The sequence below is a fragment of the Ptiloglossa arizonensis genome, chromosome 7 (genome assembly GCF_051014685.1).
Source record: "Ptiloglossa arizonensis isolate GNS036 chromosome 7, iyPtiAriz1_principal, whole genome shotgun sequence".
In the NCBI taxonomy this organism is placed as follows: Eukaryota; Metazoa; Arthropoda; class Insecta; order Hymenoptera; family Colletidae; genus Ptiloglossa; species Ptiloglossa arizonensis.
This window is the reverse complement of record NC_135054.1, coordinates 3,216,432-3,243,087: the sequence shown is the minus strand read 5'-3', so window position 1 is coordinate 3,243,087 and position 26,656 is coordinate 3,216,432. Positions and strand designations below refer to the sequence as shown.

General features: G+C 33.3%; 2 protein-coding genes across 3 annotated transcripts in view; one reads left to right on the top strand and one right to left on the bottom strand.

Annotated features, from left to right (window-relative positions):
- LOC143149185 (uncharacterized) overlaps positions 1 to 18,681 on the top strand; it is a 38,352-nt gene extending 19,671 nt beyond the window's left edge. The window contains exons 7-19 of the mRNA XM_076316346.1: positions 405 to 557; positions 1,144 to 1,281; positions 1,863 to 2,133; positions 5,157 to 5,344; positions 5,568 to 5,881; positions 7,632 to 8,212; positions 9,392 to 9,483; positions 11,348 to 11,688; positions 12,271 to 12,716; positions 13,743 to 14,067; positions 14,161 to 14,413; positions 15,237 to 15,366; positions 16,397 to 18,681. Of these exons, the coding sequence (XP_076172461.1) occupies positions 405 to 557; positions 1,144 to 1,281; positions 1,863 to 2,133; positions 5,157 to 5,344; positions 5,568 to 5,881; positions 7,632 to 8,212; positions 9,392 to 9,483; positions 11,348 to 11,688; positions 12,271 to 12,716; positions 13,743 to 14,067; positions 14,161 to 14,413; positions 15,237 to 15,366; positions 16,397 to 16,802 (3,638 nt within the window). The 3' untranslated portion in view covers positions 16,803 to 18,681. The remainder of the gene's footprint in view (positions 1 to 404; positions 558 to 1,143; positions 1,282 to 1,862; positions 2,134 to 5,156; positions 5,345 to 5,567; positions 5,882 to 7,631; positions 8,213 to 9,391; positions 9,484 to 11,347; positions 11,689 to 12,270; positions 12,717 to 13,742; positions 14,068 to 14,160; positions 14,414 to 15,236; positions 15,367 to 16,396) is intronic.
- A 5,686-nt stretch (positions 18,682 to 24,367) lies between these two features.
- LOC143148976 (serine/threonine-protein kinase PLK1) overlaps positions 24,368 to 26,656 on the bottom strand; it is a 70,880-nt gene continuing 68,591 nt past the window's right edge. The window contains exons 7-8 of one of the 2 annotated variants that reach the window (XM_076315850.1): positions 25,619 to 25,752; positions 24,368 to 25,350 (exon numbers count right to left, since the gene is read on the bottom strand). In XM_076315850.1, the coding sequence (XP_076171965.1) occupies positions 25,007 to 25,350; positions 25,619 to 25,752 (478 nt within the window). In that variant the 3' untranslated portion in view covers positions 24,368 to 25,006. The remainder of the gene's footprint in view (positions 25,351 to 25,618; positions 25,753 to 26,656) is intronic. The other variant, XM_076315851.1, reaches the window with a different exon arrangement.

The window sequence follows — 26,656 nt, the reverse complement described above, 5'->3', positions numbered from 1 at the left end:
CCATTTATTAAAATATAACCACATAGTTTATTCGAAAACAAATGCGAAATACAAACAGTAGACGAGGACTATCGAAATTTGTAGTATTTTAACAGATATGTAATTATTTTTTAAACGTGTCTCTAAATATCTTAAAAGTAGAAATTTTATACAAAAATATTTTGGATAAAAGTGATGTATATTTGCACATAGAACAGAATTCAAGAATAAGAAATAAATTTACGATAAAAAACTGGAAGAACAAGTTTAAAACAATTAATAATGCCATTTAAATCTCCTCTCAAAATCATGAAAAACGTGTTCGATTCTTTTTTGAATTAGTTATTTATGGGATCTTCGTGTGTCAATTTAAATATTTTGTGAGAACTTAAAAGTCGGTAATTTTATTTAAATTATGTTTTCAGATATCGATGAATGTATTGTATTACCAGAACCGTGTCCTAATGACAAAAATTTTTGTGTCAATACGCAAGGTAGTTTCAGTTGTCTCGAAATGAAGGGAATAAAATCCTGTCCAGCTGGATTCAAGTTTGATAAATTATCACAGCAATGTAAAGGTATCCATTGTATGCAATTTAATATGCAAATAAAAGATTATTCGAATTTACTAATATTTTTTTCAAATTCGTGTAATGTTACACTTATTGAGAAATACTTCGAAATATACAAATAGAAAATATAAGTTGGAATACATAAATATTTCCATTTCGTTTCGATATATGAAAATTCTTCTCGGAGAAATGTTACGTGCTTCGAAAAGGCAAAGACGATGAAACAATTTTTCTCTGATTAGCGAAATAAGACGAATACGCAAGAGTGACCCGTTACACAGTTGCATTTTAATTTCATTTACTAATTGCAATTGAAATATTTTTATTTGTCGTTTTGTTATATCTTTACGCGTGTGTTATTGGTAGGTTCGCGAGGTTTCCCGATAAAAATAAGTTCAAACACGATCTTAATTTATTAACAGAAAAATATTCCCACTTTTTCATCTAAGAAGGAAGTGTCTGAATTTTAGTAGAGTAAATTCTATAACAGTAAATCAAAGTCATTGTAATGCAATTTATACACATTTGGAGTTTATAAATTTAATCTCTGAATTAAATTGGTAATTCAATTGTTTTCCTTTTCTATCGGTAGATGTGAACGAATGCGCAGAAGGTATTCATAGTTGTCTCGAAGGCACGGAGGAATGTCGAAATACCGAAGGTGCCTACGAGTGCGATGTAAAATGCAGGAAAGGATTCACCTATAATATCAATTTGGGCACTTGTATTGGTAAATATTCCAGTTTTCTTTTTTAATGTTCTATTTACACATTTATCGTGTAATTGAACAAAGTTCACTACCTTTACATATTAAATTGTGCAACTATCATCTACTGCATTGGTAAATAAGTACTTACTTCTCCTTTTTCTGATATATTTATTAACTTCTTCCTGTAGGTATGCATGAATATTTTGATAACCGAAAATTATTTTTCATATCTTAACTAATCAATCGAACGGTTGGAAATACTAATCGTGAATTTATTGCGGTCACACGTGAGTCTGCGTTGATCCAGCATGTATTGTATTGTTATCTGCATGTAAGTAAACATTTTTATACACTTTGTACATTTCCTACGATTCATGATTCGCCTATGTAATCAAACATCGATCATCCTGTATTTCATACAATCGTCCAGTTCTCGTGAATAGATCCTTGAATCCATTTTGAAAGTAACTTTCTAACGTGTTCCTTTAATTCGAAGCACTTTGGTATCGCATAGAGTACGATGAAATTTGATCGAAAACTACACTTTAGAATTCTTGTTCGTTTTATCCATTTGGCTCGTATATAATTCTTTATATTTCTAGATGTGGATGAATGCGTTGAGTTGAATAATCCTTGTTTGGAATCGAATGCTACGTGTAGAAATACACTAGGCGGGTACGAATGCACAACACCTTCGAACAATTCTTTACTTCGGTCTTCGGTTAACGAAACAACAGAATTACCGATTTGTTCTGCGGGATACAAGTCCACCAACGATCCCAAGGAACCGTGTATCGATGTTGATGAATGCAAAGAGCAGTTGCACTCCTGCGATATAGACGGGGAATGCGTCAATGAGATTGGTAGTTATAGGTACGTTTTTTCAAACAGCATACTCATCTAACAAGGGAAGATTTTCTTTCCAAAAATTGTTACAATAGTTGCAACGTGAAATTATTTATGACGATTACTACTCGTATACATCTCCTCTTAAAGGTAAGGTAACGATATTGGATTTTTTATGCCTTTTTTCACGGTCAAAAGTTTTGTAAAATCATCTACAATTCCTTTTTATACAAAGCCCTGTGATTTGTTTCGTTAGAATAATATAACCTTTCGACGATTTTGAATACGAAAATTTATATTATATTTTCGATGGAACGTAACATTCCGAATACCAGTAGCTTTCGAAACGTTCAATGAGAATGTTATTATTCTGGCGATACAAATTTCATATTCAAACTCATCGGTACGAATAATCGAACACATAACTATTTACATGCGTATGGATACATGTAGATAGATACTTCGCTCGTTTAAGTATCCTCATTTAGTGCAGAGCATTGATCATTGATCTTTTTTTAAATGTGGCTACATATTAATTTGTTTGGTTTTGTTTTGTTTTTATATTTTACTTCGTTGAATAATTTTGAGTTTATAATTACAGCTTCTGGCTATATACCTCGCCATTGCAAAATAATATACGCAATTACTCTATTACAATCTGTACACTTTGTTATTCTTTCAAGTTTTGTAACAAACACGTTATTAATTTCAACTTTTCAGGTACGAAATGTATATAATTTAGTTTACAATTTCTATCTTATTCCCATGATCTTCTTTTCGAGCATTTTTCCACATCACCTACTCCTAAGTTTATATTCAAGATTAAGTAAAATAGAGAAAAATAAACGAGTAATTTGAAATAAAATAAGCTAGCACAGCTTAAAATCTGTCGTTAAGACGAGCTTCTAACTTTTCCTTTCCTACCTCGCTTTTTCTCAACGTTTAACAATTTTTTATCAAACGCTTCGACGTACCTATTTCTAGTTCATAAAACCTTCATTTCCTAGTCTTTTCTCTTAACTGATATTTATTTCCCTCTTTCAGATTTTCGTTCTTGTTAATAGTTTTTGACCATCTTTTCTCCTCTGCTTAATCAAATACTTCGATCTTGTTATCGTACAAACATATTTGTATCTTTTCTTGAAGATACTTAATCTTCAAGAAAATTAATTATTTTATTTTATTTAAATTATGTTTTCAGATATTGACTGCTTGACTACTTAAATTAGTTAAAATATTTTTTAGTTGGTCAAAAATATTTTTTTCCAGTACAAATGTGTCTGTTTTTCGGAACGCTCATATTTTAACACTTTTATATTTTATGAAATTGCTTAGCAATACTGATCGATGGCAGTAATAATAACATATACGAATCGGGTACAGTTCTTACTTTATTGAATTGTATTTGTTATCGTATTTTTCTGCCTTTTCCCATTAAAATTCTTATTCTGTTCCTCTCTTCCATTTTTAACTCGTCCATTCCTGCTCGACTGTATCCGTTTCTTCTTGAATATTCTTCCCTTTCTTTGATACTCCCTAACCGATACTCGCATCTTCTGCATTCCTTACCTTTTTCTCGAACCTTGGCGGCTCCTTTCCTGCCGTTATTTTAATTCTTTCTCTTTTTATCTCTCCCAAGATTATATATCTATCTTAGAGTACAAAACTCTAGACCAAGGCTATTAAACAGTCAAACATAAAAAATTTTTCTACGAATATCGACCATACCTGTCGAAATATTATATTTGTCTTTTTCTGATATTTATGTTTTTTCTTGAGCACCATTATTTTGAATTTTTCTACGTTTGAAATTAATTTCCTTCTGTACGAATACTTTTTCAATTTATTCACCATCTCCTCTAATTGTTCTGCTCGATCCGCTATCAAAGCTCTGCTGGTCCCTTTCCTTGGAGTTTCTCCATGTCTGATCATTTAAAAATTGAAAATATCGTTGGACTTAGTGGATACTGATAAACTGTCCGACTTCTCGTTTTTTATCTTTAACACGTTTTCTATTTCTTCGTAAATTTCTTTCGTTGGTCGTTCGACCAATTTTCTAGTCGTATCCTTTTTACTTAGATTACCTTCTTCTATTAATAAAGACGTTGTAATTCTAATGCGACGTTGTTAATAACTTAACGTCGAAAAGTATTTAATATTTTATAAGGATGTGACCTTCAAACGACCTAGAGTGCAAATATTTGTCACTTCGAAAGCTAATGTATTCATTCAAGGTACTTTGAAGGTTGTGTTGTTACAACTCTTTGTTTCTTGATAGTCGTTAAACAATTGGCACGTAAAACTACACTATAGGGCCATTCGTACAAAAATTAAAGATAAAATTGAAAAATTATAAAAAAAAAGGCACGAGGAACCTAATATCTATTACCTTAAAAGACCAGATAAATTATGTCGTCAAGAAGAAATATTTATTTCAAAAAGATAAATAATACATCTAATAAATATTTCTTTCTTCTTAAGATCGTAGACTTTGCGATAGTTACGATCATTTAGATTTTTTCGGTATCTATTTTCTTTCGTTTGATGACGTAGATGGGTCATTATGTAACACATGCAATTATGATATTGTACATATAATATATAATGCACAATTTTATTAGATAATTTGAAATATCGTAGTTCTATTTGAGAGATAGCGAATGTAAATTTGCAGACAATGTGGTCACTATGTTTTTTACAATTTCTAATGCACATTCTGCCTGGGTTTAAACAAAATTAGATTTTACAGCAAAAAGGCAAAAGGAAACTGAAAGTGACCTTTAAAAATCGCAAAAACTGTGACCTTAAAAAAGAGTGGTCTTTCTCGCGTTATTTTTTCTTTCGAACATAAATATTATACATCTTTTATCACTTTTGTTGTATTGCCAAAAATAAGCAAGATACATTAGTTGGTCAAAAATATTTGTTTCCAGTACAAATGTTTCTGTTCTTCGAAACGCGCATATTTCGACACTTTTATATTTCATAAAATTGCTTAGCGATACTGAACGATGGCAGTAATTATTAATAAATATCGTATATTTAATTAGATGCGAAGTATTGTACGAGGACGATACCAGTTACGATGAGAAAGACGAAGATGATCACGATTTCTCGTATAGCAGAGGATACAAACCACAAATGGCAATTTCTTCGACAGCTGCTCCTCCAATTGTTAATGTAACAATGGTTTGCGAATCGGGATACATATTCGACAAACAAAACGGAAACTGTATCGGTAAACAAGAAACGTATTATGAAATTATATAACAAATATTCTAAATTGCCACCGAAGAGTCTATATATTGTTAAAGTACATATACATATACAAAATACATTTACATATACATTTTTATATTACTTCGATGATATCTGTGGATTATTCGGTAAAGAATTATTGCTTGTATCAGCGCGATCGAATGTTAGAAATATCTTAAAATAATCAATTGTTCACTTTACAGATATCGACGAGTGTAACAATGGTGTAATCAACTGTGGAATTGGCGAACAATGTGTAAATTTTATAGGTGGATATAGATGTTCTTTGGTCTGTCCAACTGGTTTCCAATTACACAATAATAGCGATTACTTTGGCCATATCGAAGAGTCATGTAAAGATATAAATGAGTGTGCAATTGGATCACATTCTTGTAACGCATCGAGCCATTACTGCGTTAATACAAATGGTTCCTACTCATGCGAGGCGTTTGCAAGAACAACAACTACGACTACAACTAATAAACCGTTACACGATCCAAGAAATAATAAAATACAGGTACGAACGAACGAACGAACGAATGAATACACATTTAAAACGAATTGACACATAAAATTATTCCGATCGTTTCGTTCGGTAATTTGCTTCCTTAAAAAAACGTACTTAAATATTGTTTCAACGCTTTGATCATAGTTATATTTTGATTGTATCTTAACTTGCTGTTTTATGGACATTATTACTAACTGTACACTTTGACTTTCTTTCCACTAATAGAAATCACTCTTTACACGTTATTGCAGTTTTAACTATTCGATCGATCGTGTTCGAATAATTAGAAACTTTGAATCTTCTAATTGTAAATAGATCCGACGATCTATTTTAGATACAATACACATACGTCTGCGTCGATATTTTCCCCGGTAGAACAGTTGTTAAAGAATTTGTTACCATTTTGCAATTTGAGACTTGGTAAATGAGATACAAACAGTTACAGTTTATCGGCGCGATTGTCGTGCACTCGAGACTTATAAACACGTTAAAATCACACACATCTTTGTATAATATTTCATTCGATGATTTGAAACATATGTGTCCGTATAAATACGTACGAACCATATCGGAACAAATTGTTTTGTGTGGTGAAATTTCATGTCGAAAAATATCTACACTCTTTTTCACGTATCGGTGAATCGCAATACTTGACAGAACATACAGAATGATTCAGAAATACGTGACCATACTTTAGGAGGTGAATCTCTACGCCAATATGTATACAAAACGTCCTGTGAACCTTAGTATGTTCTATATAACTTAGGTTTCGAGTTATGGATGATCGAAAAAAATGTTCAAAGTGTCAACAAAAAAAGAAGGAATCAATTTTTTGAACGATACTCACTGAACGGGAACGTAGAGTCATGTTATACAGAAATGTGGACAGTGTCGAGCAACTTTTACTTATTGTTAGCTACAGACTATAGCTTCGCACTGTACATTGTCGGTTTTCGTGGAGTGTACGATAAATGTTAAACGACCTCGAAATAAAAACGTTGAAGAACAAAGGGGACACATTGAACACAATTTTTTTGATCATTTCTAACTCGAAAACCAAGGTATATAGGACATACTAAAGTTCATAGGTCAGTGTTTACTCACCTTAGTGCGTAGATTCATTCTCACAGTCTATGGACATGTATTTTTGAATCACTCTGTATACAATATAGACATCTTCGTTTCCTCTCGTTAAATTTGTTCAATTTATTCGATAATTTTGGAGTAATTTGATTAAAAATTCTAAAGTATTTGGACCGGTGGGATCAGCTTGACTGCATGTATTTATCAATCTTCCTGTACCTTATTTTATGGTAGAACGTGATATCTGCTTATGGACATCGTGTTCGCGCATATTCGTTTGGATCACTGATAGGTTTTTCTATTACGAAATTATAGTTATACAATGATAAAGTGAACGGTACAAGCTTTCGATTAAGACGTAATTGTTTTCGACTCTACACAAAAGAGAATAAAATAATCAAAGCAATGGACGTGGAAGTTTACTGGTTACAGAACCGAGTTGCGTGAAGTAATGCGAACACCTGATGGTCCAACAAGCGTAACATGTAGATTTTCACATTTATTGTGTCGTTGTTTTCAATCTTGTAGTAGTAACGAATCCTCGTACTGCAAAATGAAAATGGACCTGATTTTAATTCTCTTACTTTTATAAACACACTGCGCGTTATACTTTAGTATCTCTTTGCCGAGACGAGCGTAAATTGAACATTTCAAAGGAGTAAAATCAATTTTGTAGAATGTCGCCACTTTTTCATCCCTGGAGCCTTGTACACGCGGATACACGAGACAATTAACAACTGGAGAGTGCGTGGACGTCGACGAGTGTGTCACAGGACCAGGTTGTCGTGACCACGAGCAATGTCACAATGTTCCAGGTGGTTTCGAGTGTTCACCACTGTGTACCATCGGCTGGTACTTCAGTCCAGTGACAAAAGGTTGTCAAGATGTCGATGAATGCCTCCTGGGCAGTCACGATTGTCCTCAAAATACACATAAATGCGTCAACAGAAACGGCTCTTACTTCTGCGAGGTGATACCACCTTGCAGCATCGGTTTCAAACGTGTTTTCAGTGACAATTGCGTCGATATCGACGAGTGTACGGAAAATCTACATAATTGCCGATTAGAGTTACATCAGTATTGCGTAAATAAGAACGGGAGTTTCGAATGCCTGACGAGGTTACCTTCGTGTCAATCGGGATACGAGTACTCTCTGGCTATTAGACAATGCAAAGACATTGACGAATGTAGCACTGGTCAGTACAAGTGCGACTTTAGGTCCTTTGAAAAATGCATCAATCTACCCGGCACATACAGGTACGGTATAACTATTGATTTCATTCTTCGAAATGAAAGATTAAGATTTGTCCCTTTAATGCGATACATTTTGTAGCGAAGTGATATATTTTCTGCTATAGAAATGCGCGTCATTAAAGAGGCAGGACGGTTTGAAATTTGGAAAAAATCAATTTTTGTTGTCCTCTTAAATAGTAGTTTGAAGTCTTGAGAATAAAACATAAAAGGTCCCAATCTTTAAAGAATCTATTTCTGGAGCTACGAAGAGCATAACAGGTCGTTTGGAAACTTTAAACTCGTTCTTCTCGAGACTATACTTTCAGAAACATGTGTGCAAGATACCTTTTACTTAAAAATTTTACAGTTACCTTTACCGTATCATTTGTTGGAGAATAACGTAGCAATTTTAAAAACATTTCAATTATTTCGAAAAATATAAACAAGAAACATACAATATAGATAACTGCTATTTTGACGAGCTCGAACGTTAATCTCTGGGGAATACATCATAGTTTGTAGCATTTTTTGAATTTTTGGTGCACCTAGTTCCGTTTTGCTGGAATCGTGCACACCGATCGGCCATATTGAAAAATAAAAATTGAACGCGATGGCGTCACAAACGCAAACAAGAATCATTTTTTTTATATTACCGCTGTTTTTTGTAGCTCGTACTATTGTAAATTAAGAGACAAAAATTTATACGAATCAAATGCTTATTTTCGCTTTGGTGTTGATTTATAACGTATGTAATAGATGTATTACATTTTAACACGTTAAACCGTCTTGCACCTATAATTATTTTGATCATTTTTCGTAGTATCATCTCATCGATATTAGTTACCTCGAAGTATGACGAAGAGGATAGGTCCTCGAATCTCATTGACCCAGGTGGCTCGATCATAGTTTTAAAGTTACGAGAATAGGAATTGTTGACCGTTATTTCTGGTTCTCGAACACTCGCAAACCTTTCCTGTTTATCATACGTCAAGGTCTTTGAAATCTGCAAAGTTGTATTGCAAATAATACCGTCATTTTTCCTAAAAGTAAATTTTCGAGTTGACCAACAAGTCCAAACGTGAAAACGTTTTCTATTTTTCTTAAGAAAATATTCAAATATCGTTGAAACTTTTGATTAATTTTCATAGCATATATTAACAAAGTACAAAGTAGTATGCTTTTCCATAATATCAATTTATTTAGGTGCGAAAGGCCTCCAACTCTCGGGCGTCAGCGACAGAAACCAGCCTGCCCTACCGGTTATAGATATCACCATCGATTTAGGAAATGCACAGGTACAATTTTATTAATTTCAGTTTTTACCATATTGAAAAGTGGTGATAATTCCAGTACAATCTTAATTCCGTATTTTTTCTAATATTTTCAATTTTAATTTGAAGAGAGAGGAAGATAGAGAGAAAGGAAAGAGAGGGAGAGATAGAGAGAGAGTAAAGTAAGAAAGGATATTTTTTTAAATCATTGTCTTCGAAAACTAATCCTTAATAATTTGTAACATCTTTTCAGGGTGAAAGTTATAAATACTTTTATTCGAACTTGCGACGTTTAATACGTTTAAGAGTATAGTTTTTTGGCTTCAATATTAACTGTTTATGTGCATGTAAAAGTTTGTTTTGGTACTATTGTATGTACGTGCTACCTTTTTTTGGTTTGTGTTGCGGTACTGCTCTTTTATTGCGATTTGCTATGTGCCTTGTTATTGTGCATCGTATTTGTGTAAATAGTACACTTAAAGTCATATTTCGGTATATTTCTTCTAATATCGATACTTAATATAATCGAGACGAAAGTCGAAAGAGAATTCAAAAGGTTTTATACGGACATTCGAATAATTCGTTAATTATATTTTACGCGATTGTCTATACTTGCAATAATTGTCAGTTATTAATAACACGTTGGTCGTGAATACTATCGAGCATTTGCATTTGCATTACTTTTGTATTTACATTCACAGTACTACTAGAATAGGATAATTCGTGCATCTTAACTTAAACAACTTATAAATTATAACGACATAGGTACACTTTGTACAATAATTAATTTTACATTATCTTACTTTTTTTTACCGAGGTATAAATGTCATTTTTAATTTTTTAAACGAAACATCCAATTACGAAATACATTTTACTATGAAATTTGAGAGCATCGAATGCCAACTAAAGTACTATAAAAACAAATAGAATCAGAAGTTAATGGCAACGGAAATATTTGTAAAATAATATTTTTTGTAATTTAAATACAAATTTGCATTTATATTTTTGCAAGTTGACGACGATAACGTGGAACGAAAATGTCACTCTCGGAACATAAATAATTCTTTATTTTATTCGTAGATACGATTACCCTTTAATTTATTCATAGCTTTCCATATATACAAATATTCCGGTTCCAAATCGTTTTCTACAAAAAAAAATTGCCTATTGACAGAATTTCTTGTCTATAAATAATAGAGCAGAAATAATTCTAACTTCATTTTAGGAAGGTGGGTTATAAAAAATTTGAAAACCGTTGCACTAATTTTGTTCATCTTTATGAAACTATGGTCGATAAATTTTTCCGATAAAAATGAGTTCAAACGCAAACTTTATTCGAAATCGCGCGTATTTACGGAATTTGAAAATAATTTATTTTACGTACAATTAAAAAGAATGCGAATAACGTCGTGTTTGGACTTATCTTCAACGAGAAAATTTCGCCAATCCATTGGCGTAAGATCACTATCGTAAGAATGCAATGAAAAATATAAAAATTGTAATTTTCATTGGTGGATGAAACTCAATTTTCTCGCGCATATATATTTCATCGATCCTGTTTGAAATAATCAACGGGTCCTTTGCATAGGATAAATAAAACATCGGTGGAGATGATTGTGTTTTACTTGAATCCGGTGAAAGAATAGTCACTCAAAAGCGGGGATGGTATAGTTCTCCTCGATACGTAACTCGTTATGTAGCTTTCGTTTTGAAACACTTTTTCATAATACGAACGGTTCATGAATTATTTAACATTGTTAGGCTATATGATCGGTTCCGAGTATGATAACGAATCCCGAAAAACGGTTTGAACCGAACGAAGGATAAACATTTTGAATTTGTACATTAAACTATTTGCTACAACTAATCGTAAACTAACGTTTAATAGATATAGACGAGTGCGCAGAGAATTTGCATATCTGCGAAGGTGAGGTTTGTTACAATCAGCCGGGTGGTTATAGTTGTGCTAAACCTCCAATGCCGATTACTAGAAAACCCGTCACGACGCCATTATCAACATCAACGAACAAGAAATGTGCCACTGGTACCAGATTTATCAGGAATCGCGGTTGCGTGGATATCGACGAGTGTCGTGAAACAGAAGACGTGTGCAATAGCAACGAAGAGTGTGTCAATACAGTTGGAAGCTATAGTTGTAATTGTAAAACTGGTTTCAAACGTGACAATTTCACTCAAGCTTGCGTGGATATCAACGAGTGTCAAATCCAGGTAGAAAGTTTGTGGTTACTACGGTAACCCTCGATAAAAGGCGCACAGTTCGATCCGCGCGGGACTTTTAACGAGGTACGGGTGGCGAATTTGTTTCTTTCGTATCTCGACTTGAGAATCGGCAATGCGCGTACAATATTCTACTATCGTCAAACTTCGAAGTATGACAATGCTAATGCAAATTAACAATTTTAACATTTCTAATTGTATTTTCGTGAGTGTTATGAGTGGATTGGTCCATTCGGACCATTTTCACCTGTACGTTATAGAAATCATTTTTGAAGAACTGTAAACTGTGTACATTATGATTAAAAATAGTCCAAATACGGTCGTATTCGGTCTGATTATCAAAATTTTGCTAATCTGTCGACGATACTCTCGCGAAGATAGAGTAAGAAATATAAAAGTTTTTACCTTCTATTAGCGGCTGTTGTGTGTTTCACAAAGGGGAAACGCAGTCATTTATCGAGGGATTATACCATATGATTTTTAATTAACTATTGTTCTCGTAATTCTAGGATTTAGATTTAATTCGCGTTTAAATTTACTTCAAACGAAACGATAGAAATGATTTTGTTATAGGAAGATAGTTGTTTACCAACGCAGAGATGCGACAATACTATAGGAAGTTACACTTGTACACGGTTTTTACCATGCGGTACCGGATACACTTTAAATGCCGCCACCGAAATCTGCGAAGATGACGACGAATGCAGCCTTGGTACACACGACTGTGGAGAGGGCTATCACTGCAGAAATACCCTTGGTTCTTATCGATGTGATCGTAATTCACGTGTACCGATTGCACAGCCACGAACCGAAACGACCACGGTCGCGACAACGACAACAACAACAGCAACAACATTGGCCGTGGTTCCCTCGTTAACACCCTCATGGCCGCGCAATTGTCCACGCGGATTTGAAGTTGTCTCTGGAAACAAATGCTTGGACATAGACGAATGTCAAAACAATCCGAACCCTTGTAGCAGAACAACACAGCGTTGTATCAACACAATCGGATCTTATAAGTACGTGTCGCAATTACTGATATAAAAGTTAATTATTCGATCATTTTTGTTTATCATTTTACGCGGTTCGCGAAAGTAACAGTAATCGTTCACGAATTGTAAAAATCGTAATCAAACTGATTAATATTTACAGTGACTCGGTAAAGTATTCGTACGATGTACAATGTATGTATTATAAGGAAATTCTCTTAATCTACGAGTTTGATTTTAATGAAAGTTTGTGTGCATGTAAAGCATACTGGGCTGTACAAATGTTGGGGAAGGGACGAAATTAAACCTTGAAAATTCAACACTTTTTCATTTTTTTAATATGATTTCTTTCAAGATTTTTTCACAGTAGATATAGTATTAAAAATAAAACTGAACATTTTCGGTAAGAAAATTGTTCTCTTCCGAAGTTGGTTGAAATCAGTTTTCATACTGTCACATTCTCTTCAATTTTTTAGATACAACTTCATAATGGTGCGACATTGAACGAATTGTTCAATTCTTAGTGTACCACCGTTCTGTTGCAAAAAAAGTTCTAAACGAAGCTACATTTAAAAAAAATAAAAACTCGGTTGAAATCTTCGAGATTTGACTTCACCTTCTCGAACAAATTCATCTTCGAAAAGTATTGCTCCGTATATGGCACTATTACGCTTTACACGTGCGCAAACTTTCGTTAAACTCGAACTTAGATCTAAGGAGGATTTTCTTATAATATAGCGTGTTAATACTTTCGCGAGCCATTTATAAAAGTTTCTGGTTTTGAATGTTGTTCGTCACGTGTATCGATCCACAATAAGAGAGAACAAATTGTACGTTGTAAGAGACTGAGAAGAGGAAACGATGAACACATTAAAAGCAAATGATCTCTCTTATCGAAGATCGAAGTACCGAAAAAACACTCGTACCGTCTACTATTTCGATTAGGTATTTGGATTCAATCGTAAGAATCGTCGGTGGTATAAAATATAATATCGTAATACATCTATCGTTAATTGAAAAACATTTTCGGGTAATCACGTAGCGATGGAATTTTAGGTGCGCATCGAGAGTATTGTGCAGTAATGGATTCACTTTGGACCCGGTCTCGGGACAATACTGTGTAGACGTGGACGAGTGCGCAGATGGTAGCCACGAATGCACTCGTGACCAAACTTGCGAAAACAGATTGGGTAGTTACGTTTGTGTATGTCCGTCTGGACATGTCAACGGACCGAATAAGGATTGCATCGATATCGATGAATGTAGCCTTTACGGTAATGTATGCGGCCCGAACAGTCAATGCGAAAACACTGTTGGTTCTTATCGATGCGTCTGTGAAAATGGATTCGAGAATGTTGGCGGTTACAATGGTGTTTGTCAAGTAAGTAATAATCGTATCGTAGTTTCCTTACGAGATTGAAAATTGAAACGAAGAAATCGGAAAAACGAGAGAATTCTCTGTTGATAATTGTAGGACGTCGACGAGTGTCAACGAACACCTGGTTTGTGTCAGCATGTGTGTATGAACGCTTGGGGTAGTTACAGATGCAGTTGTAAATCTGGATTCAGGCTAAACGCCGATAATCGTTCTTGCACGGACATCGACGAATGTACAGAGTTTAAAAGTAATAACCTATGTGTAGGAATCTGTGAGAATACCCCAGGAAGTTACGCTTGCACGTGCCCGGCTGGTTACAGGCTTGGACTCGACGGCCGCACTTGCGGAGGTGGGCATTTTATTGTTTAATTTTCTTTTCTTTCATCTTTTTCTTTTTTTTTTTTTTACTTTATTTTCGCGAATTTATCCGTGAAAATTTTCTTTCGGTATGTACGCATTCAATCGTGTTTTAAAAATCGCACGTTCCTAAGAAATTAACAATTACAATCGTTCGAAGTTCCACTGTTCGTTGATCGATGAACGTTTTGTCGAAATTTCTTTAAACGTTGTCAGTAGTCGCACGAGTTACACGTTTAATGATCGTTCCAAACTCGTAGAAAGCGTAAAATAGACTTTTCGTTAAAAAAGAGTATTTTTCATGCGCACGAAGTAAAATGCGAAAACAAATTCTTCGTTTTAATTGGAAAACTAATTTCACGTTTTCTTCGACCTCGATATTTTGATCGTGACAGCGTAGGGGTAACAAAACGCTGAAAAGAAAGAAGAAAATGGCGGCAGCTGTGTACGATACATTTCGTCAATTTTTGGAATCGTTCGATAAATCGAAACTCAGAATACGTAGAGAACTTATAGATATTGGAATATGTAAAAGTCTGGAAGATTTTGAGGCAAAATATCGCAGCAAATTTAAGCAACAAAGCATTAACCTTGAGAACCGCGCACTGTTTTAGCCGTTTATTAACAGGCAGTTTTATCCTCATTATATCTTGCGATTATGTAGTATAATTTGTGCTTGACCTGGTTTCAAAGATCTGGGCCACTAGTTGAATCACAAATTACTTAGCACTTAATGTGCTCTTGAATTTTTTGCAATCGTAACACACGGCTGTCATCGTTTATCTTAATACAGTTAGTTTTTCATCGTTTTTAAGATATCGACGAATGTAGCACCGGAACAGCCTGCAGAGGAGCGGATGAAATTTGTCATAATACCAGAGGTGGTTTTCGCTGCAATAAGATAAACTGTCCTCCGGGATATCATCAAGATCACGAAAGAAAAAAGTAAGCAAAGAATTTTTTTTTAACGATCAAACTTGTTATTTTAGCCCTGTATGAATTCCGGTAGACACCGAATTCAAAAATATAAATGAAACTAAAAATGACAAAACCAGTAGACCGTCTACGAAACTATATACAGTGGATTACGAAAAAGTATTCGTACGCTAATATGTTACTCAATAAGTCGTTTGTCGTTCGATAAGAAATGGAGCTATTAGCTTCGTCGTTTTATTTTTCTAAAGATGGTGCTACTGTTTGATGAACTTGCGTAAAGTTTCATGAGAGATCTGTCGATTCGTTCCTATATTTACAGTTGTTCAAATTTGAAGTGTCATAGTATTTTTTTACAATGGAAAAACTGACAAAACCTTATTGAACAACCTAGTATATTACAAAGAAACTCCTCTAACTTACAAGTCTGATTTCAATGAAAGTTCGTGTGCATGTACAGCATACTAGGCCTCATATGACATAATTTTTGTTTTTCGACAAAAAATGTTTTTCAGAGGACAAAATACCGAAAATTCAACATTTCTTCATTCTTTTAATAATGGGAGATTTCTTCACAGTTGAACGATAGAGTAAGAACGATACGAGCAACAATTGAACATTTTTTATAAGAAAATTCTTACTGTCTCTCGCACGATTACGTAGTTTTAAAGAAAATGAAAGTGGTCGTAAGCTCTCCGATCGTATAAAGTCAATTTCTCTTCGATCTGTCGAATACAATTTCGTAACAGCGCGAAGTAGAGCAAAACTTTTCACACGAGAAATGTTCAGCTCTTCGGGCCCTATCGATCTGTTGCAAAAAAGGCCCAAGAAAAGTTGCATTAACGAAAAATAAAAAAAAAAAACATTAAAACCTTCGAGACTCGATTTCACCTTTTTAAAGAAATTTCCTGTGGATAAAAAACTTTCTCTCTATGTGCACACAAACTTTCGTTAAAATCAGTCTTACAAGTAAGTTTCCTTAAAGTATAGTGTACGAATACTTTTTGGAGCCGCTGTATCTAATAAGATATTGAAATTTCAGTCGATGCGTTCGCTCGAGGCCTTGTCACATCAGCAACGCAGCCTGCTTTAGATCACCGTCTCATTATTCGTACAATTTCATCACTCTCGTGAGCATGCTGCCAATATTGCACAATAAACCGGAGGAACTATTTAAGATGAAAGGATACCATTTACCCAGCTCGGAGATACAGTTCAGCATAGCGTTTGTGGAAGCACGTGCTCCACCTGGTGTACAACGTGCAACCGAATCGTGTTTCGCTTTGAGAAGGCCGACACCGACTCAAGCAGTTTTGGTAATGACACGAAGCATACAAGGTCCCCAGGAAATCGAACTCGATCTGAGCATGGAGGTGTACCACAACATGCTTTTTGCAGGAAGCGCGGTAGCAAAAATCCTTATTTTCGTTTCTCAGTACGAATTTTAGAAAAGTTCGAAGCTCCTTACGTGGAAGCAACGTGTCGATATACATATATAGAATAGTTTTCAGAAAAGGACATTTAATTTTTAATTACGGTAGCAATATCGGAGGTTTGCGTACAGGAGTGTGTCTTTGAATTTCTTTATTATCGTTTTAACGAGATTTTGCTTCCAATTCCGTTTATTTCGTAAAGTAGTAGTCTTTTCCTCTTTGATTTCTTCCAAATTGTACGCATCGAATACAATCTTTCCAACCCTTGAAGTATATTCTTTAAATTGCTTGTACAATTTTAAACGTGGATTCGTATGTTTTTGTAAAATTATCAAATGCGTCGACACCTTTTTTTTACTATACTTTATTCGCTGTAGATCTAAACTATTTTTTATTCCAAAGTTACTACATTTTATAATTCCGATTACTTTGTCGTGTTCGGGACAGCTAGTTAAATTAAATCCCAAGACGAAGAAGTGAAGGGAGGTAAATAGACCTTCGATCTTCACCGGTGTGCACCGTTCGATACAGTGGGAGAACGCAAGATCTTCGTTGCAACGATGTAGATGAGTGCTTTGCAAACTTGTACATTTACCCTGATTTATTATGTATAGCATTATAGGCAAATACTCGATAGTTTTCTAATTATTAATAATTAAAGTTTCATCATTGTGTAATTACAAAATAATTATATTATTTTACAAGTCGAGCGATGGGGCAAGCGTAAGGTGTCGGTCTTCTTCACCAGCAGACCCGAGTTCGATTTTTAATATATTTTTCCTTTCATTCGTACAAATTAAATACATCTCGGTTAAAATAATTTTATTTTTTACATAAAATATGATACTTATCGTTGTATACACAAAAAATTAAAAACTTATTATTATTTACAAAATTAAACAAAAAAATTGAAAATGAATACAAAAAATACATTCAATTATATGATATACAGAATTAATTATCCAGTCGTGCTTGAAAACGAAACAAAAATAAATGTAAGAACTATTTATTACGTGATGTCAAATAAATATATTTACAAATAAAAATACTTACAACTTACATACGTATAACAATGGTACCTACTTTTGTATATAGAACGATAAGTACCATATTTCGTGTAAAGAATAAAATTATCTTAATCAAGACCTAGTTAATTTGAATAAATGGTCCGTTGAAGATTGAAAAATACTATAACCAGTCTGTGATTGTACACAACGAGGAAACTTTAACAATAAATAATTAGACAAGTATCGAGTACCTGCTCCTATAATACTATACATAATAAGATCAGAGTAAGTAAATGTACAAATGTGCAAAGCCTCATCTAGATCGGTGCAACGAAGGTCTTGCGCTTCGCTAGGCCAGATTTTATTCTCCCTGAATCGCTAATTGCAAGGATTGGGGCATTAGAATCGCGATGCGATTCGCAACCTTCCATTGCAGTGTCCAGTGCAGCGATTTAGAGAATAAATCTGGCCACGAGGTACGAGACCGTGAAGATCTACTTGTCTAGCTGTCTTCCCCACTCCTTTAGCGAGGGATTTAGTTTATCCGGCTGGCTACTCTGATCACACTCTACGTAGATTTCTCTTTTCGACTTTTTAAAATGCAATTACCAAACGAAACTTTTCTCTATTTTTATTTTATGTACAAAGAAGTATACTCAGGATTACAGTAATAATACCTACATTTGTAGTTAATATAAATTTCAGTTACCAATTGTTCGCAATATTTTAGAATCTTAGGAACCGATGTAAAAAGGAAGATGAATTGTAGCGAATGGAACAATAATTTTATACTGTATTTTCAGTAAATAAGTAGATTTATATGTATATACATAGTGTATATCTAAGTGTGTACACATGAAAAAACAAAATAAAATCACATTACTCGTTTTAAATTAATTTCCTCCGAATAATTGTATTTCGTAAGCACGTATCTTATCAAAATCGCAGCTTTATAAAGCGTTTCGATAACGAAACGTCCGTCTCTGCCGTATCCAGTTCTACCATTAACGATCATATTTTATGTATGTATACAGCAATTTCGAATTGAATATACCATATTCGATATATAAATGTTTAAATAGAATGCATTAGAATTTTCAAAATTGATACAATGGTAAGTACTCAACTTTCGAGTTATCATTCACGAAGCATTAAGTGCCAACTATTAAGAATCGTAGGTTTTACTCGTGGACTTTTAACGCAATACTCATGCGATACATCCAGAGTCGCGTTTGATTCATTTACATCATTGGGCAGAAAATATTATCACGCTCCCCTCTCCCGTAGCAAAAATAATAAAATATTAAAATGATTAATAGTAAGTAGGAAGAGATTGACGTATAATAAAAAAAAAAAAAAAAGAAGAGAAATATTTTTCATCCTTTATGGAACCTCGAGCGTTCCATTTTGTACGACATCCCTAGGAAACTATCTAGGTTTACCTGTGCGTAGATTCAGCACTGGACAGATCGTAAAGATTGTGTATAAATACATAAAATAAGAGCACACAAGTATATGTATATTCTCTGCTACGCACCTAAACATTTGATTTTCCTCGTACGAGATGGATAGACTAACGAATCTGAGATCCTTAGCATCGATTGCCATTTAGTTGCACGAAACCCGTGTAACGTGCATTGCGATATAAAACATTGATAAAAAATAAAACAGCTATCAGAATACAATTCGAAGTTGTTCCAAACGAATAGACATTTCTTTGTTGGAAACGTTCACGTAAATGTCTCTCGCAAATGGACACACGATTTATCGTCAACGATCGTTGTACTAAATATAATTAGAATACTAGAATCGATAATATTATTGTAAGCGATAATATCGATAATGAGAATGAAAATAATAATAATAAAAATACTAATAACATTAATAGTACTGCTAATGCGTATTGCGACAAGTCGTGCAATAACTTGTAACGATAATACGAAGAAATATGTAATTTGGAAACAAAATTATGTTCATTCAAGATTCGCTTATAATTAAATCAATAGCAACGCGTCGCTAATGTACCACGAACATTTTATGCAATACTATGCGGAAATCATAACTTTGTATAAAAACCAATATAGTAACAAATGTTGTAGTATTGGAAGAAAATTTTATACACATTTCACTTTCAAATAACGTTCATACGTTTATGCATAATTAAACTCGGCAACATTCTCTTTCGCTGTTTGCAAACACACAACCGATTCGTTTTATCAACGGAAAAATTTAATACGAACATAGGTGTGTATATGTATTATATACCATAATAATCGTCACACGAACTGGCCTGTCAGGGCCATTGAGAAATAAATCTTCTCTCGCTATATCCTATATCGCTTTCTTTCGTTTCCGCTCGACCTTCGCTGAACGTTTGCTCGGTTGTCGAGCCGAATGCTTGGTTCGGGTCAACGCACATCTCAGCCCGACCAAATGAACAGTCGAAACGATTACATCTTTGGCGAGGTAACGAAATAGCGAGAGTGGAAATGAACCGCAATAAACAAAGAACATAAAATCCAATTTACGCACTTTCGCCACATTCGAACCGAATGAAGATAAATTTGACGGAACTTAACTATTTGGATCGCTTAAAAGTAAACAATCAATGCCGATAGGTATAAACTTTCGCGAAATTTACTCAATTGCCAAACACGAAAATTGAGTTGTACGAAATTTGAACTTACTTCGTCGGAAAATTGATGATCGTTTTAAAATTAAAATTTGATGTTTTCGTCGAAGAGATTCGAGTGGCATTGATGGTCCAGTGCGCACGGCGTTTACTTTAAATACACGTGTCAATATATATGTACATATTTCGGAGAGGCGGTATTACATCGTTTCTATTCGATTCAAATCGAACTAATCTATAGAAAATTGTCAAGAACAGGATTAATGATAATATTGACAAGTGTACTTGCAATAAAAATTACAATAGTGGTATTATCTATAATAATAATAATAATAATAATAAAAAGAAGAAAAAGAAGAAGGAAAAGAATAATAAATAGTGTTATCTAAAATGTAACAGCCTGAATACAGCAACAACGCGCTACTGCGGCGTGAACCGATGGCAGTGATACCCTTTTCGCTCATCTCGAAGCGAAAAACGAGCATGACTAGGATTACTAAGGATCTTTAGGCCTCTGAGTTTAGGACGTGCGATTAATTCGAGGCTTCGTATTGTCCGAGTCGACTTTCAATCGTATTAACAAGCAATAATACATAAGTATCAATTATCGATCAAGTTGTACAATTTAAAGAAACTTGAATTTTAAACTATAAACCATCTATCGATCGATATTTTTCAATCGGGTGAAATCGATAGACGATTCAAAGATGGTAATTTATAGAGAAATTTCAAACGTTGTACAATGCTAAATCGACTAATAATATTATTGATGCGATTCGATTTAATTCGATATTAAATATAGGAGAGAAATATTTTACATCGTCGTTATTATTATTTACCAGCTGCGTTTTTCATCTTATACAAATTTGAAGTTCGGTATGTATAGAACTTGAAAATCGAATCGAACGTTGCGCAATACGATACATTTAATACCGAAATCGCACTTACCTAATTTCTAGTATTTCACCGCAGAGGCGTCAAACGAGCGTCACGTTCGAACAATTAAGTATTGTGAACCGTATCAAAAACATGTGAAAACGGTACCGCGTAAACATGATTTCTTACTAAATATATACATCGCATATACTATTACGTATTACCGTCTGACGAGATATACCGTATTTCGAGTTTCTTCTATACGAAGTGCAATCTATTAACTCATCGTTCTTCTGAGCCCTCGTAAAAATGAAATTACGTTTAGCTAAACGTTGAAATATTTTTACTAACGTAAATCCTTGCATTTCACTAGTTTTATACATTTTGGCATTACGAACTAATATCGATGATGTATTTTCATTCTAGTTTTTCAACTTCTTTAGTTTATTTACAAATTATTATAAATTTTAGCAGTTTCAAAAAACATTTGCGAAATACTTAATAACCGATGTAAATACTTTGAAAGTGTTATGTTCTTTTAAACTCGGATACAAAGAATGCGTTGGTAACGATACAAGTAACCAAGTCGAAATAGAACCATTGTTAAGCATTTACGAGGTACGATACGGTAAATGGATGAGTTATGTGTCGTGAACTTCCAAGAAACGACTGATCGAAACATTTGACACAAAATTTACCGAAATACAGACTTGCTCTGTATACTACTGGAAATACATATAGCATTGTTTCGGTAAATTCTAAATGGAAGGATTTTTAAGTATATAAGATTTTTCAACGAAGCGTATATGCAAGAAAATAGACCATTTTCTGTCATGGAAGAGTCACGATAGATTAATTCAAACGATTATGCACCGTAATCGTTCCAAGGAAAACAATTAATGTGCGCTACGTCGCTTGTAAGCCAATTCAATTGGTCCACTTAACGTTACGTTTTCACTGCTGTGTACATACATTACATCAAACGATGGATGTAATTTGGAATAATTTACGACAAGGCCGTCCAATTGGTGCCCTCGGTTTATTTGTAATTCGATAATCTCTTTTCTTTTTCTTTTCAATGATCACTGCTCGAGAAACGAAATTTTTCTAAAGTATCCAAAATCTATTATAGATTCACAGTACGGGGAAACTTTTGTTCGATATAGGCACTTAGATTATGAATGTTTGGTATTGTTAAAAATGTTTCTTCTAGTACAACTTACGTTTGTTTTATTTAACGAAAGGTCCTTTTTGAAACGTATTTTCACTTTTTTTTGTCCTTTAAGTATTTTCTTTCTCTTTTTATTACAAAGTATTCTACTACTGTAATTGAATATTAATACAAGTTTCCATTGCTTCCGTTTTTGTATACCTATTTTATTTCGCTTAACTTCGACCATGGCTAATGTAATAACTTATTATTTCGTAATTTACTGTTATTATATAATATCAATGTTGATCCTGAGCATAAAGTTGGACAGCTCCGATCTAATCTAAGGTAAGAATATTTGCACCATGACGTATCGTCGATACGAAAAGAAATATTCGTCGTTATAAAATGCTCTCAATGGTTTACCAATTGGTAAAGGTATTTTAAAAGCGTACCAACTTTTTCCTAATTATCGTAACAACAAAACTAAAATGAATACACAAACCCCTCACGGAAAGAACACTGTACTTTCGAGGTATACTCTGAGATTGGGGTGTTAATCGCTAAAATTTCATTTTTGTATATTTTCCGTGAAGGTGTATGTTTGTTGACAATTGAGTGTGTGTGTGTGTGTATATATATATATATATATATGTGTGTGTGTGTGTGTGTGTGTGTGTGTGTGTGTGTGTGTTTCCACGAAAACTTACAAATAGACAAACGAGAATTTTGTTTTGCACTTGTTCGAAGCTTCAAATACCGAATTAAATATTTTTTATAAAACAATAATCGATTTTCAAAGAATAACGAGTAACTACAAATTATTTGAATCTGATTTCGAGAAAACAAAATATATATTATAAACGAAACAATTGAAAATAGACCAAGTTACAATATAGAAATTAAGTGAAATATTACAACGTTTTACTCGATGTAGAATTAGAAAAAGTTATTGCAATTGAAGCGTTATAATATACAACGTTTAAATTTTGGGATTTCGTACAAATAATAGAAAAATAATTTTGAGATGTTCTACAATCTTTTACGGACAAATCTTTAATTTGTGTATTGATATTTAATAATTTTTATGTGCACGTTTTTTTGTAATTACGATATAAGTTAAGAATTTATTTAAATTTGTGTAACCGTAAATGTGTTTACGGAATAATGCGTCCAACACTGCATTCATTGTTCTTTAGAATTTCACACTATTGTGCATATACATACATTCATTCATAATAGCACTGAAAATACAATTGTTACCGAATGCAAATAATACGATTGTTCGAAGTGAGACCTTACTTGGATCCTTTTATGGGTACAAAATCATGTATTTATTTGTAACTAAAAGTCTATGGAAACCACTACAGTGTTTATAAAACATTTAAGGAACAAAGACGAGGTAAAATTGTGGCTCTTATTCTTGAAGTTTCTATCACTGATTATGTATTATCTACTTACTGATTTTGTTTAACCACATACAAAACGTAATGTATCACAACTTTGTTATACTTTGTAAAGGAAATAATTGATCGCAAAATCTAAACACGATGTACCTGACATTTTTATGTATTCACTTAACAATGTCTTTTATTCAGCTGCACTCGGTACATCTCAATCATCACATCTTTTCTAAATTTATAAACCGAATCAATAAGGTATAATTACCGAGTTCTTGAATTCGATTCGTATGAAATAATTTAATAAGCCTTAAATTTTTTTATACAATGGTGAAGTATTTTTATAAAATTATTGTATTTTTTTTTCTACTTGTTGATTGCATACTACGAACTATTTTATTTTATTAATTGTATTATATAAAAATATTAACTACGATGTAAAATTAGTACTTATTATTTTTAGACATTTTTTTGTATTAATATTGCATGATAAAATACGTTATTAAGTGCATATTTTATAATATATACATTTTTGTAATATTCATCAAATGCTTTCAATATCTTACGAATTCTCTAAAGTAGAAAACAGGAGCGTTTCAAAAATTCAATTCTGTCGTGAATGCAATTATTCCCTATATTAATTGCAATTGTAATACTTTGTACGCCTAATGCAAATATAATTTTTTCCGGTAATGGAGATTTTTGCGATAGTTCGATATTAGATTGCTTTGTACATATCGTTTTATCGTCAAAATTAAATTAATGGACTTGTATAAATTTAAAATTTCATCGATGCATTTCTCAAACATCAAAATGCACGCATAAAATAATGATGCGATTCTCTTTAACGATTAAATTAATCTAAATAAGATAAATTTCGTACTTTTATACAGTATAACGTAACAAAGTTTATACTTTAAAATGATAATTGTTTGAAAATTTGTTATTAGTTTAGATCGAACGTTAATATCTTTTTTGTATCACCAAGATCAACATTATTGTTTTCGATCATTTTTAAAATGGAAAATGAAGAAATACATTATACGCATGTTACACGAGTGCAGCTAACAGAAAATAGAAATTTTCAAACTGAACGAACCTTTCAAACTTCCAACCTTTCAACAAGCAGTGTACTTTTTATGTGTCTTTGATGGTCAAGCAATCGTATTATTGTGCATTTCTGCAAATTCTCTAGACACCTTACACACGTAATATAAACGTTCGTAGAGATCAGTTGTACAGCCAAAATCTCGTAGATCATTCAACCAATAAGAGGACGTATGTCTACTAGTGTCAATGTACGTTATTAAGTACCCTCTACTAGGTGATTCTTGCGAGACTACTAGTTTCGTATGATCGTCGAAGAAATTCACTTGTAAAAGAGGTACTGTCAGTTCCATTACGATGGTCTTATCTGTTCTTAGCCATCTTCTCATTCGCGGTATGCAAACATTCTTCGGTTGCTTTGAAACAGCTCGGTATTCCTTAATTTCACCACCTTGAACAAAATTGATCATTTTGGTTATGCAAGCATATCGTAGATGAATGTAATGCGCAAATGTGAAAATTAATTGAGAATAAAATGAAAACTACACTCGAAGCGTAAAAAAAGACCAAAAATATGTGCAATACGTGGAATAAATAAATTCATAATTAGGTATTTACTTATATAGTAATTTTACAAACATATTGAAATATCTTAATTCGTTCATTACAAACGTAATATTTACAAATTTATATTATCGATTATATCGTTTGCAATTTACCTTCGGTCATGTAGTTGTCCATGTACTGTGTGAAACGTTGAAGCAATTCGAGCTTTTTTTGCAGAGCAGCTGGAACGTCTTCTTCTCTATGGTATCTCGTTACTTCGTCCTCGGTAGTCATATACTCCACCCTTCTTTGCAAATGGAAACGTATTTTTAAACAAATTAAATGGAACTGATGAAACATTTAACATTTTCATTTCTTTCAACCGTGAATATCTTGAATAATAACTTGAACTTTTTTAAATTCATCTATCTTTTCTTACAAATACAAGTTCTAGTTTATTTCTTTGACATTGATTCGAGTCACAAAAATAACATTTGTCGCGGGTAGCATGTACAGCATTTCCTTTCAGGTTGTCACAAGCTCGGGTACGAATCGAGACAATCTACGAAGCAGTTGAGCGAATAACTTTACGATAAACTAACAGGAAAAATATCTTGACAACTTGACATGGAATACTGTATTTATTTTCTCGGAAAGATCGATCATGACTAACGAACAAATGACTCCATAATTGTTTGAACATCCTGTCCTCCATTAGTATGTACGTATCCCCTTACTTTCAAGTCAACGTTCAAAACGTGAACATCGTGTGACAAATGTCATTTTAAAGTGGTCAGAACAAAATGAAAAACTTGAAACACAATTGACGTTGATTAATTAGAAAACAACAGATAGACTAAAAACGTTTACTCTACCGTGGGTCGCGATTTGGAAAATCTGACCATTTGGAAAATCAGGAAATAGTAGTTGGGATGAATTCTACCTTCCGTTTCGTTGAATATGGAATAAAAAAAAATACTAGTGGAAAATATTAAAATGTTACAACACGGTCTACTTTTCTATGACTTTGCTTTTTCGTTTAACGCAACGATACAACTGAAACGTTAAAGAACGTTATAAAAGGAATACCATATTCTTTGGGTATTAGAGAAAGATGTTCACAGAATGAATAATTTCGCGAAATGTTTCAAATTGATTAACAACGCACATGCTTTATTCGAGGAATTGTTCACACGTTCTACAACAGAATA